The sequence below is a fragment of the Lonchura striata genome, chromosome 13 (genome assembly GCF_050655825.1).
Source record: "Lonchura striata isolate lonStrDom1 chromosome 13, ASM5065582v1, whole genome shotgun sequence".
Lineage (NCBI taxonomy): Eukaryota > Metazoa > Chordata > Aves > Passeriformes > Estrildidae > Lonchura > Lonchura striata.
The window spans coordinates 18147324-18161151 of NC_140715.1; the positions used below are offsets into that span (position 1 = coordinate 18147324).

Here is a 13828-nt window from a genome sequence, read left to right on the forward strand (position 1 = left end):
GAGAAAAACATGAGGCAGGATCTGTGTTAGCAGATGGAAAATAAACACAAAGGGCTCGTGATCAGCAGCCCCACTCCAGGCCTGATGTGGAATGTTTTGTCCCAGCAGTTTACAGTTTTTTTCCAGCTGTATCAGTCGGTTTAACTAAAGGTATTTCCTCTCCTTGCAGACCCCACCCTACTCAGGGATGATCTCTGCAGTTACCAGGGCCCGGCGGATGCTGGGTTGAATAAAAATCCATTCCTTAAATACCCGACAGGAATTAAGTCACTGAGAGCTGTGCCAGAGCAGCACAGCCAAATTCAGGCACTGCACACTTCACTGGAAGCAAAGTTCATGTTCTTGCTGAGGAGATCCTTGAAAAATGAGGCTTCACAACAAAATATTTCATGGAGAGTCACTTAAATGTCTCATCTGGGCTGTGAGGCTCTTTCCTGTGCAGTTATATAACTGTTAACTGTGAAACAGAATAAATCACAAGGAATCTAAGCAATAATTCCAGCCCAGGACCTGACAGATATCCCTGGGTTTCAATCAGTGTGAGACAAGGCACACAGAACTTTGAAGAAGCCACAGATGACTTTGTAGAGGGGATTAACACTCAGGCTGAAGCAGGAATTAATGCGTGTCAGAACTATTTGTATTCCTTGCTGACATACTTATTCCATCACTCTTAAAACATGCTAAGCACTCAAAAATAAATATTTCAACTGCAAAGAACCTTTTCAAAGCATTTAAACTAAACATCAAGCTACTTTCAGAAGTACCCTTGCTTAGCAGCTGCCCATAAATACATAGGAAGCTGAGTTTGTTAAACTCAGATTTAAAGGGAGATTTTATTTGTCCCATGGCCATGTCACCTGGGGCCAGATTTCAGAGCTGTAACCTGGTTTGGGAATGCCTGGCAGCTGGAGAGAAGGTTTGGGGGCAAATCCCAGGTGCCCAGTCAAGGAAGAGCACCTCACTCTTGGCTCCATATGCAATTCTGGGGCCATAGGATGTTACCAGACAGAACATAAACCAAATAAAAGCTGTTAATACTTGGCATTAATAAAAACCTGGTCCCCTTTGCATAAGGAGGGAAGGCATTTTGGGGTTTTAATTCACTTGGCATCAGTTTTATCCACATCAGGCTCTCCCTGTTATTTCAACAGGGAAGTATTTTGTGGTGTTTCTCACCACACTGAATTTCTGCACAGCTCTGGGGATGGGAAACTCGAGTTGCATTTCCCGACCACAGAGAAGGCAACAAACACAAGTTCTTGCCAGTTTATCAAAGGCTGCTCTTCTGAGCAAGAATCACTATTACAACAAGTCAGATTTCATTACCACCACAAGCCTTGATATCAAAAGGAATTTACTTGCAGAAACCACAAGTGCAGGTTTGTTTTTTTTAGTGGTCTCATGACTGGTAACAAAAGTGAGTGGTTAGATAAGGAGTGTGTGTGAGAATTTGACTACTCCACTCATACACGTAACCACTGAACTGCAATGGATTACTCATCCTACAGGACATGAAACTACAGCTCTGAATTGTTGACCATAAGCAGTTTTTATTCAGAGAAAATGATGTGCAGACAATACTTTGAATACTTTGTAAGCTGAGGTATTTCCAAAGCACAACTACCTTTGCCAAAAAAACAAAAGGAAAAAAAGTGATAAATCCCAAATGCAAGTCACTTCAATTTTCCTCTTCCTCTCCCAATGGTTCCAAAAAGGTAAAAAAAGATGAAATTCTTTTTTGCTCAAAAGAACATGAATAAACCTTATTCTTTCCCAAGACAGAAAAAAAACTATGACTTCATCAAGAAAACCCCATTAGGCAAAAAATTACTTCTTGCTGATCTGAAAAAGATTCCTGCAGTTGATCAAAACCCCTGGGAAAAACCACAACAGGTCAGCCTGTGTTTGTGTTCTGCACTGCTCTGGACCAGGACAGACACCCTGAGTGCTCCTGTGCTGAAACAGCTTCATTCACACATCCAAAAAAAGCCATCAGGTGCACAAGGGAAATTCACTTTTCCTACCCAAAACTGGAGCCTCTTATTTTCAGTAAACCCGTCTCCCCAGTTATTTGCTGCAGGAAATAGTCTGTGTCTAAATTTACCTTTCAGTGAATCATTTTCAGCCCTCATTATGTCAATTAGGGAGTTCTCCAGTGAGTGCATGTCAAAAGTCCTCGTGCGATCCTGCAAGAAAACACAAACAGAGCCAGTGTTAAACACGAGCACCTGAAACACAAAAACTTCCAATTTCTTCTACATAACCACAGCAGAATTAAGCAAAAACCATACACCAAAGGATAGAGGAATATTAAAAAAAATTCCTCTGATATAGGAATATAAAAAAATTACAATATTATTAAATATAAATCTGATCTATAATAATCTAATAATAACCAATTTCTCCTTCCTATTAACCAAAGCCATCATTTTACACATGCCCAGGTCAGACCTTCTCAACCAAACAATCAATTCCACATCATACAAATCTGATGTTATACAAGCAAAACACAACATAAAATACCCTGGCACTGCTTTAATTGGCAAATTCCGAATAACTGAAATTTCTTGCAATCTCTGAAATCTTTACAATATCATAAAAGGTCCCAAAAGGAGGAAAAAAAAAATCACTCTAATTCCCATTATTATTCACATATCCATGCTTTCTGTGTATTTATACATTTGGACTTGGATATAATTTTATATAATTACATTAATCCACCCTGATTTTAATTTTTTTTTCTGTCCAAGAAGCTCTCTACCATCACCTTTAAAGATTTTATTTCATTCCTGTTCTAAGGAATCCCCTCTGAACTGAGCTCAAGCATTGGGAAGTCTCTGTTCAAACAAGAAATAGAAATTTTGGACATTTTTGCTCTTGACTCCTTCTCCACAATTCTTGTTATTCCAGCACTGAGTGTGTTTTTTGTCCCTAACACTGGCTGTGAAGCTGAAATTTCTCCAAAGCACACAGATCCAGCTTGGAATATTTTTAAAGGCAGTGGTGAGTTATAAAGTGCTTTCTTTCAGTGCTGAAGCAGCAGAGATTTGTGTTGCAAGGGCCATTCCTGATTTCACTGATCCCTCATTCTGGACTTTAAATACCCCAAACTATTCCAAGAGCAGGAACTCACCAGCTCCTGATCCATTTCCAAGTTGTAAATTACATTCTGATCACTAAAAAATACCATTTTTCAATCGAATTTCCTGGTATTTTTCCTCTCTTCAGAACAGTTTATTGCTGAGACAGAACAGGCCACGTATTCAACCCGGATGTGCTGTGTCTCAAATAGCATTAAAAAGGCCAGAGTTTGGAACCAGTTCCTTTATTAAGTCTAGCAAATATCAAATTTGCTATAAAAAGCACAGCACTGCCCTGTCTCCCCACAGGATTGATTTCCCTGGTCATTTCTATTACAAGATAATTGAGGCACCTTAGAGAAAATATCAGGAGCATTTAAAATCTTAAATTCAGTGCTTTTCTTTCATAGATTTCCTACAGTTTTCTGTTTTTATAGATTTCCTACAGTTTTCCTACAGTTTTTTCTGCCTGTCCTAGCAGATTTAATTTATTGGTTGGGTTTAAACATTGCTACTTCTTATCTATTTCAAACTCTAGTTACATTAAAATCCCTTAGCAGGAGTGAGTACAAGATTTTGGATCCATTAGGATCCAACAGTTGAGTAACTCACAAATGGATATTAGAAGGCAACCTCTGCATTTCCAGCAGTCCTCACAAAATGACAAAAATAACCTAAAACACAGGTGGGAGCATTTACTGAAAACCTGATGTCCCTCAGCAGCTTCTCCTTCCTGAATTCTTGTGTTCACCTCAAGCCCACCCCATGAACAGCTACAAAACTCGAATTTCACAAAGTGCAGAACCTCAGTAACTCCAAAGCTTTGTGGAATTGTGGCACTTCACATTTCAGTTGTCTGAGAGACACAGAGGCAGTGACCCAGGCCAAGTAATTCCCACTTTATTGTGCTGAGCACCTGAGCCTGAAGCAAGTCTCCTCTCTAAAATATCTGGGTTATGTTGGCTGAGCTGGAGTAACAAAGGGTTTGCTGCAATGCTCATTTTTAATACAGACAACAGAGAATTTAAACATTTGAAGGGAAAAAATGGAATTGAACTGGCTGGTTCACAAGGAAGTGCATTCTCCAATGGAAGCTTTTGGTGCTGAGGAATTTATTTTCCTTTCCAAGTGAAACACAAGCTGTCCCTTTTCACACTGCAAGCACTTTAAAACACAACCCTGCACAGTGATACAACACATTAACTGGTGATATTCCCACCCAGAAAAAGCAGGAATGGCTAAAACTTGGGATGGATAAGGAAGACACTGTACATCTACCCAGTGAAGATGTCAGGCCTAAATAAATAAAGTCCAGCCAAGGTGCCAAGCTCAGCTGGGTCACAGGTTGCTTATTGTTAAAAAGAAAAAAAAAATTCATTTAGTTGATTATTTGCCCTGACAGGTTGCATATTACTAGAGAAAATCACCATTGATAGTTTTGAGAATTTTTATACAAATTAAAGTTTTTTTTTATAGTCAAATGTCTTTGAGAACAGCAGTACAGATTTCGTCAGTCTTATCCTGCAAGGCATTTTATCAGAACCATATCTGAAATATATCCATTTATTATGCATCTACAGAAAAAATAATGGCTGGTGAAGGTTAGTGGGAGTGGCCAAACCCCTGAAGAAATGCATAACCCTGCATTTCATCCCAAAGCTCTAATCCAAAAATAGCTCTAATCTAAATAATAGCTAATCCTTCTAATAGCTCCAATAATTCACCCAAAAATAGCTCTAATAATCAAGATATTGACCACAAACCAGTAGCTAAATGTGAGCTTTTCTCAGATACATAATACTTATAAAGCAATAACTTAGGAAAAAAATGTTTTCTTTAAAAGATTTCATGTAGGGAGAATTAATAACAACATGGTGATGGCTTTAATGTCATAATTCACAAAGTTACAGTGCTTTGGAGCAGGATTGCTACTGTACACTTATTTATTGATGAAGAAAATATACAGGGGTAATGACTATCCTGGACTAAAGCAGAGTATGTACAATTCAGTAACAAAATGTGGCGACCACAGCCTGATATTATTTACCTGGGTTCCAACAGAATTTGGCTTTACACAAGTTTGTTTAGGACATCTAAAAAGCTTCTTTATCAGAGGGCTCAAAGGCTACACACTTTTACCCTTGGGAAATAGAACTGAAGCAGAAACACACCAGGTAAACACAAAGCCACAATAAAAAAATCAAAAAAAAGAAAACCCAAACAAACAAAACACAAGCCAAATTAAACAAACTAAAGCCACAAAACAACCAAAAAGAAAGAAATCAATGTGCAGTCTTAATACATGACTATATACATGACTATGTTTAAATTTTAAGCCAACATTTCAGAAGACATTTATTAAACATAATTTGGAATAAGCAGTGCTGTTTGCACAATGTACAAGAGATGACAGCCTGCAGATCTGGTGAAAAATCAGTTATTGAGCCTGTAAATGTCTATAATAACCAACAAACCACATCTGGAATCTACAAAAAAATTAATTCTAATCCTTATTCCAACTTTATTTTTCATCTCTATTTATATTTCATCCCTAAAAGAAAGTCACTTGGTGCACAACGTGTGATATATACTGGGTTATCCTCCCATGCAAAAGAAATTCCATAGGAATTTTTCCTGCACAGGAAGATGTACTTTGAATTTGAAGATCCCACACATTAATTCTCCTGCACATCAGAAAAATGCACACTTAATTTAACTATTAACTCTTTATAGAGTCACTATATTTAGTCTGCACCCACAGCATTACCATCACCTGAATAATTAAGATGCCAGAACCTGAGAGCACTTCCCAGGATGGGCCTCCCAGTGGTAAATCCCAAACTGCACCAAAAAATCAACTTGCTGGTAGCTAAGGCTGGGCCTGATATTTTAAACTAAGGTTGATCTGAATTCCAAGGCATCAAGAATAATGCAAAAGATGTCATTGCATCAAGCAATTTATTGATAAGTATTTATGGAGTAAGTGTAGTTGTAAAAGTGGGGCTTGTTTTAGACATTTACATCTTTGTCAAACCAGAACATTTGTGCAAATCAAAAACCTCACAGCTATATTTGTACCTTAATTACAGCAGGAGAAGCCTTTCTTTTCCCATTTCCCACAACTCCAAAGCCACATATCTCAAGCACAGGGGAGCGAGTATCACCATATTTATCATCATAAATACAAGTTCCACACTTCTCTTTCAATTGCAACACAAATTTGGACTGGATTTTCCTTCTGGGGAAGCTTCTCCTCCTTCCCAGCACCCTGCAAATTCCAGCTCCCAGTCCAGTATCCAGTGAATTAAAGGCTTTGAGTAAACAGGTTTTTCCTGAAAGGATGTTGCTGTATTCTGCCCAGGTCATCTTTTATAGCTTCACCAGGGAACAATAAGAGTGAGCTGGAAAAATGAAGTGGCACAAAACACAAATTTTAGTCCAACTTGAATTTCTTAAGTGTTAGAAATGACAAATCTTTACTGGAAATGTTGGTAACATGTGTGTTTCTATTTTAGCTGCACATTAGTTTATCATGTATCTTCCAGAACGATTTTCCACAATATCTTGCATTCTCACTCCTTGTTGGGCTGCTAAGTATGCAACTTTCAAAGCAAAATGCTTAATAAGAGTACTCCTTTTAATCTTAGGAAAAAGACAAACATAATTCAAATAGCTTCTTAACAAAAGCTCTCTTTAAACAGAAACCCTGAGGTCAAAAACACACAGGAGTATGAACGTCAGTAGTAAGTTTATAAAACAAGAACAGTGTTAACTTCCACAGCACTTAACTTCTGTATGTCATACCACATTAGAGTGCTGCTAATCCCACAGATCAGTAGCTGTGGGGAGCAGCACACAAAACACTAATTACTGCACAGCTGATGGAGTTACACAAAAATAGGGGAACGGGTTTAAAAACCCAGCTTCAAGGATTTGCTCTGTTTTCAAACGATACCTTGAAATTATTTGGAATAATTGCTGTTGCTAGAATAAAAAAGTAAATTCTGCAAAACAAATAAGCTCTTTTTGTGCAGCCAGTCATAGTGAGTTATGAAAAGGTTCCTCAAACCTAAATATTAACATGAAGAGGAGCAGTAAAGAAATTTATTTGCAAGATCCCTTAAGAGGAAAGTTTGGCAAATGCATTCAAGAGGTTATTTTTTTTTTAACTCCAGCTCCCTGTGAATTTGTTTAATGCACTTATTAAATCAGGCCATTTCTATGGGCAAACAAATGCTGACGTAGAGGTCGGAATTCAAACACGTTTTGTAATCACGAATGTGTTTTCTCAAACATTCCATATCTGCCTGGGGGAAGAGCAAGTCTCCCTGGCACAGGCCTGGCTGGATTTGGAAGGGGTTATATACCTGGAAACCAGCCACTGGGGAAGAAAGGAAAAAACATTTTGAACAAGTGGATACAATGAACTGCTCTCATGCACAAAATTCTTTGAAATGGGCAGTTATTTTCGAACCTGATTCCAGGAAGAAACACAAATTCTTTTTAAGCATTTTTACAGAAAGCTGAGCACTATTGCTTCACTTGCTTGTGCCTTCAGAGAGCCATTTAAAAAAACATCATCACGCACTGAAGATGAGATCTGGAAAGCTGGAAATGCCTATCAAAGCAAGATTTATGCATTGCATAACAGGCAGGATGTTCCACTCAGGAGGAAGTGCAAGTACACAGCCAAAGGAAAGCCAAAACAATCTTGAAGGCAGCGCTGCCGTGAAACACAATTACTGAGCACCAAGTTTGTCAGTGCTGCTGGGAGAGAAGGTCAAGGAATTATTCTTAAAAATCACTAACTTGGTAGGGTGCCACAGTCACACTCAAAGCATTTTCATATATTAATTCTCATAGAAGGTTGTGAGAGCCAAAAGACTCTTGCTTTTTGCTTTTTAATTTGAATTCAGGAACCACTTTTTCATTTGGAGACCATTTCCTTTTCAAACGAACACACAAAGAACAATGGCTTTTCTCTTTTCAAAAGATCTTTGAAGGGGGCAGCCTGCCCAGTGGCTAAAGCACAACATCAAAACTTAATTTCATTAACAGATCTGGTTAAGTCTTCTCTGACCTTGCTGCCAGTTCCATCCCTGTAAGAGGTTCCTACAGGCACTGTCATTTGGGAATTGCAGGAGACAGGATTCCAAATGGAAAACACTTAGAGCACAGAGCACAGGGTATGCATGCAGCTCTCAGTGCCAAGGCAAGGCATCATCAAATTGCAAGGTTATCAAACTGATCACCGCAGTATTTTCCTTTCATCTGCACCATTTGGAGCACCCATTTCATCCCATGGGCAGGGATGTTTGAAGGAAGCAGGAGTTCACATCAGTGGCTTATAGGGAAATTATGGGATCCCATCCTTTCCAAAGAGGAAAAATCTTACTTGTGGTCACCCCAAGATTTCCATCAAAACACAGCCAGAATCCTGTGTGCCACCAGGCTTTGGAATAATACAACCTCTGAGGAAAAGTAAAAAAAGCGATCCCCAAATATTTGCAATTGCTGGTTTACACTTTGCTTTCTAAAGAAACTCATTTTCACTAGATTGCAGCATCACTTGTTAATGATTTAAGCAGCAAAACATAAATATTAAATGAAAGGGATTGTTGTATCAAATTACTCCATTATGTTGCTGCAGCAAAGACAGCTTTCAATTATTTCCTAAACAGGAATCTAAGAAGATTCCAGTAACAAAATAGCTTTGTCCAGTTCATGATTGCATCAGCAAGGATACTTCAGGGGCAGAGAGAGAGAGAGAAAGAGAGAGAGAGAAAGAGAGAGAGAGATAAGATGCATGAACACAAATATGTAATAAGCAAAAATTCTGTTTTGAGTCAGGAATAGAATCAGCATAGTCAAGAAAAAAAATAAAAAGACATCAAAGGTCAAATTTTACATCATCTGTTTCCAGTGATTCAAAAATTCACAGTGCTTTCAACACTCAGCTGAAGTGACCAAAGGAGCTAAAGATTTTACACAAAAGAAAGAAAAAGTTGTAATAAGTGGTTGTCCAAGATGGCTTCAAAATTAATCAGCATCTTTCTAGGGCTGCAGTGCTGAAGTCCTGCTCCGCTGCTCTGCCCTTTTCCTCACTGAAGTGATAGTAACAGACTGGAGAGCACTTCCCTCCACACTTTCCTTTTCTTGGCATGAAGGACTGTCAGACTTGGTCTTGACATGTACAGCTCCATCAGGGTGTTTATGTAAACAGACACCAACATGCTACACCAAAGTGATTTCTTTACCATGATCAAACTTCGTGTGTCTGCTATTCTGTGTCTGGAACAGCATCCAGAAGTCAAGGTTGACTTTGCCAGTTCCCTGAAATTTCCTTGATGCCAATCCAAGCACATTGCTCTGCCTGTGTATATATTTGGGGCTTACACAGCAGCAAGGACACACTTGATCTCATTCTGTCACTCTCAACATCAGCTACGTGTCAGGGTACAGAGTGAATCAAACCGTGAGCCAAGGCTCGCTGCAGTGAGGCTGAAAAAAGACCAGCTCCAGCTGGGTCCCTTTTTCTAATGGTTTCACTGGATAAATTTGGTATGCTGGACATGGCTTCATCATATTCATTATAAATCCTGACATTAAAATCAATTATTACTCTGCTTTCTAAATTTAGAAGGGTTCTACCTGATACTGAACCAGTCAGTAGCACTGCAGTAGGAAAAAAAGGCTCAAAGGAAAGTTATTGCCAGCAGCTGCTGTGCTGTCAGCAGGGCCTGCACACCACCAAAAGTCTGCAGTCTGCAAAGAACCCAACTCTCCCCACATCCACAAAGTCACTGTTACATGTATTTCTGTTTTTTTACATCATGAGACACATTGCACAGTTTGTATCTTTGAAATTGTATTTAAGTAGGTCACCCCCGTTCTTGCAGCATGGCAAGAAATACTGCAATCACGTTGAGAATTTTACTTTTGCCCTCATTTGAAGAGCTTGAAAAACAACCCTGGAAATGTAAAAGAACTCTTGGGTCTTTTAATTCACCCTAAAGGAGTTTACAAAAGGCACACACACACATAAAAGCTGGGTTTAACTGGTGGTCAGATGAAAAGAAGGGGACTTCTCGTTTAATTCCTGCTGCAAATTAGGTTCAACATTATACAGTTCTTTTCAAATTCATAACAAGTCAGCCCAGAAGGAGAGGCTGAGCTGCCAGACAACCTGCCTCCTGCCAGGAGCAGGCCACAGCAAAACACAGGAGACCACCAACTGATCTCATCCACATCTATTTTTAGTGCTGATTTAATGGCCTGTAACCAAAATTTGCTGCCATTCCTGAGGAGAGCAAACTGCACTGATTAGCATTATTTGTAAAAAGCAAAGTTTCCCCCAAAAACGCTACAAAAATTATGTTGCACTGCAAGCCCATGTGATACTGTAAAACCAAATAAAATCACTCCATACTTTTTCTCAGATGTGGTACATTGCTGAATGCCTTCAAAGGCCTCAGATCTCTCATACTCCACCAGGCACTTTTTTTTCCTTTTTCCTCTTTGTTGAAATACTTGTCAGTGAATTTCTCCATTGGCTATTCCTGTCTGTGTGTAAGTATTAAGCTGAAGCAAAGTGGCCAATACAGATGGCTGGTGCGCAATAGATATTTATGACCATCACTGTTAAAAAAAACCCCATGAATCACAGCTTGGAGGATCATTCCCACTATGACATTTTGAGTTAGCCATATGGTTTTTTTCAGTTGCAAGCACAGAAATCCCACAACCAGGGCATATTAATGCTCTTTAGAGAGGTTTTTTTTTGGTTGTGTTTTTTTTTTTTTTTCTTATGGATACAACAGAGTGCGCTCACCTGAAAAGGAAAAATGTTGTCAGCTCTGTTCAAGCTGTCATCCATCCAGGATTTGGGAGCGAAGGCCGAGCTGGGTCGTGCATACTTCTGCAGCTGGATATGATTACTTGCAAAATTCTTCTTTAAGGGCGAGATGGAGTTCAAGGGGGTGATCCCTCCGTTCAGTCCCCGGCGGTGGTCTCGGCCCTGGGACCCTCCCCAGCCGCCGTATCCGCCGCCGCCGGGGCTCCAGGAGGACGGGGTGGGCGAGGGGCTTTGGTAGCTGCTCCACGGAGAAGGTGGCTTGTTAAGATTGTTGGCCAAATGAGGCAACTGATTAAAAGCAGCATTTCTGTGTGTGAATGGAGGTGGGTGAGGACTTGCAGGAGACCTCCTCTGTTGCTGATGCTGATTGTGATGATGCTGGAAATGGGGGTGATGAGGGTGGTGCTGAGAGAGGGGTCCGATCTGGGGGGAAAAGCTACCACCAAAGCCAGGGCTGACGTGATGTGGGAAATTCTGAAACAGCAGAGCACCATTATTAGCTGAGGCAGTAGGGACCCCTCCCTGGTGGAAAAAACTTGCATCTTCATTGATTATTGTAGAAGAAGAAGGAGCAATAGCTGCAGACCAGTTACTAAAACCAGTCAGAGAAGATGCGGTGGATGTCAAGGGCTGAGTCGAAGTACCGAGCCCCGAAGCCTCTTGGTAATCAAATCCTGTTAAAACCGGCGATTCTAGTCTTATTTTCTCCTTTCCATTGCCATTCTCTGAAGAATTATCACCCTGGTTCTCTTCGGTTTTAGTTTTCTCGGGTTCAGAGAGCATGCCTGCTTCCTGACTTTGACCAGGGGAAAGCTGCTGTTTTTCTAGGGACTCCTGCTTTTCCTGTTGCTGAGTTTTAGATTTTTCTGACCCCAGAATCTCATCCTGAATGTTATGGGCAGCTGGAGCAGGAAAGAGCCAAGCTGACCCAGCACTACTGCCATTGGCAGCTGTGTTATTATTTATAAAAGCAGCAGGGCTGGGGGTTGCATTTTGATGATGGTGTGGAGGCTGCAGATGTGGATGAAATCTGACTGGAAAAGCTGACTTATTTCCAGTGTTGTTTTGCACTAACACTCCAAACCCGTAATCCCCCATTTATTATATTTAGGGTTTGAATCCTCCCTGTAAGAACAAGTTGATGTTTAGTGTTTAGCTTGTCCTCTTGTGAGGCAAGATTAGCAAGTATCCTGGTTTTCGCTAGATATTCCAGTGTCTCCCTCCACGCTATTTATTTCAGATTTGGATAAAGATGTTTGCTTTTTATTTGTTTTTTCTTTTTGCAAAAGATAGATCTCTTCAACTATTTCAATGTGTCAATTTGTGTCCGTTTCCTTCCTTTGGCCAGGAGGAAGGGAAAAATAAATCTTTGGTTCACAAAATAAGAGGTTTCCTTTTTCTAAAGGAAATGCACAGCAATGAGAGGATAAGCTTCTGGGAAATAAGGATAAAGAGATTCTAACTATCCTGTTTTTTTCCTCCTCAGCAGCCTTGACTCGCCCATAAATGAGTTAAGAGGGAAGAAAAAAAATACAATGACGTCTGGTCCCTCAACCCCTTGGCAGCAAAAAATAGATTTAAATCTGGAATAATTTAATACATCTCTATAATCTAATATATATTTGTGTCCTGTTCAAAAAGAGTCTTTGCTGTGGACAAGGGAAAAATTTACCTCAGGATCTCAGCATTCAGAAAGGTGAAATGGGGGAGTGAGTTGCAGAAGAGGCTTTATCCCGTGCTGCTGGGTTTAACCTATTATATTTAGCAATAATATACACCGTGTGTGTGCGTGTGTGGTTGTTTAAAGGGGTGAGATCTTATCTCAGGAAATCAGTATTCTCTGTGTGTTGGGTGGGGAGTGAGTTGTGCAGGAGAAGGGTGGATTCTTGATGCTGCTCCTTCTGGGCTGGGTTTCTGAGCTCGCCAGACTCGCTTCTTATTTATGATCCAATATCTGCGTGTCCTTCATATGAGTCCTGACTGTCCGAGGAGGAAGGTTTTCATCTCAGAAAATCAGCGTTCGGGAAAGGGAAGGGAGGGGACAGCGAGTTGTGCAGGAGGAAGGGGAAGGAGGTTTTTTCTCGCTCTCCGCTGCCGGGAGGGTGTTTTCGCGGTGCGGGGCTCGCCTCCTTCCCCGGGAATCGCGGCTCCCGCAGCCCCAGCGAGCCCGCGGAACGCGCTCCCTGCTCAGGCGCTCGGCATCCAGCGGGGCCGGGCTGTGGGTGCCCCGCGCGTCCCCCGCCCTCGCTCGAGCCGGGCAAGGCAGGAGCGGTTTTACCTCAGCAGCGCAGCAGCCTCCGGCTCGGAGGGGAAGGCGCGGCCGGCCGGGCTCCTCTCTCCCCCATGGAAGGTGTTGAGGCGGCTCTCCCGGCGGGCTCGGGGCAGGCTCTGTCTCGGGGCGCAGCGCTCGGAGCTCGGGCGGCGGCGGCTCGGGGCGCTCCCTGCCCTGCGGCGGCTCGGCTGGGCTGCGGCCGGGCCGTGCCCCTCATGTACCGGCCGCACCGGGGGGATCTCCGCGGGCTCGATGCTGCGGGGAGCTGGAAGGACGAGCCGATCGACAGCTTTCGGTCCCCGGCGCGCAGCCCCCGCTGCTGCTGCTGCTGCCGCCGCCTCGTTTTGCGTCTTTTTTTTTTTTTTTCCGTGTGGCTTTTTTTTTTCTGCCGCCTTCCCCGCCCCCCACCCCCCCGGCGGCCGCCGCAGCCGGTGCCTCCTCGCCGGTCCCCGCGCGGCCGCTGCCCAGCCCGTGCCGCCCGGACCGAGCGGCCGCACCAAATGACAACCAGCTGGCGGGGGCCGCGCGGCGCTTCCGGGGCGGTGGCGGCCGCGCCCCCGGCCCGCCCCCGCCACCGGCTGCGGCTCCGCCCGGCGCCGCGCCGCCATCTTTGGTGCG

The 13828-nt window shown here is 42.1% G+C and overlaps 1 protein-coding gene across 2 annotated transcripts in view; it reads right to left on the reverse strand.

The window, feature by feature from the left end:
- The window catches only part of CPEB4 (cytoplasmic polyadenylation element binding protein 4), a 37919-nt gene extending 24294 nt beyond the window's left edge, over positions 1-13625 (reverse strand). Inside the window, exons 1-2 of one of the 2 annotated variants that reach the window (XM_021532133.3) lie at positions 10915-13625; positions 2108-2189 (exon numbers count right to left, since the gene is read on the reverse strand). In XM_021532133.3, the coding sequence (XP_021387808.1) occupies positions 2108-2189; positions 10915-12036 (1204 nt within the window). In that variant the 5' untranslated portion in view covers positions 12037-13625. The remainder of the gene's footprint in view (positions 1-2107; positions 2190-10914) is intronic. The other variant, XM_021532132.3, reaches the window with a different exon arrangement.
- Positions 13626-13828: the final 203 nt, after the last annotated feature.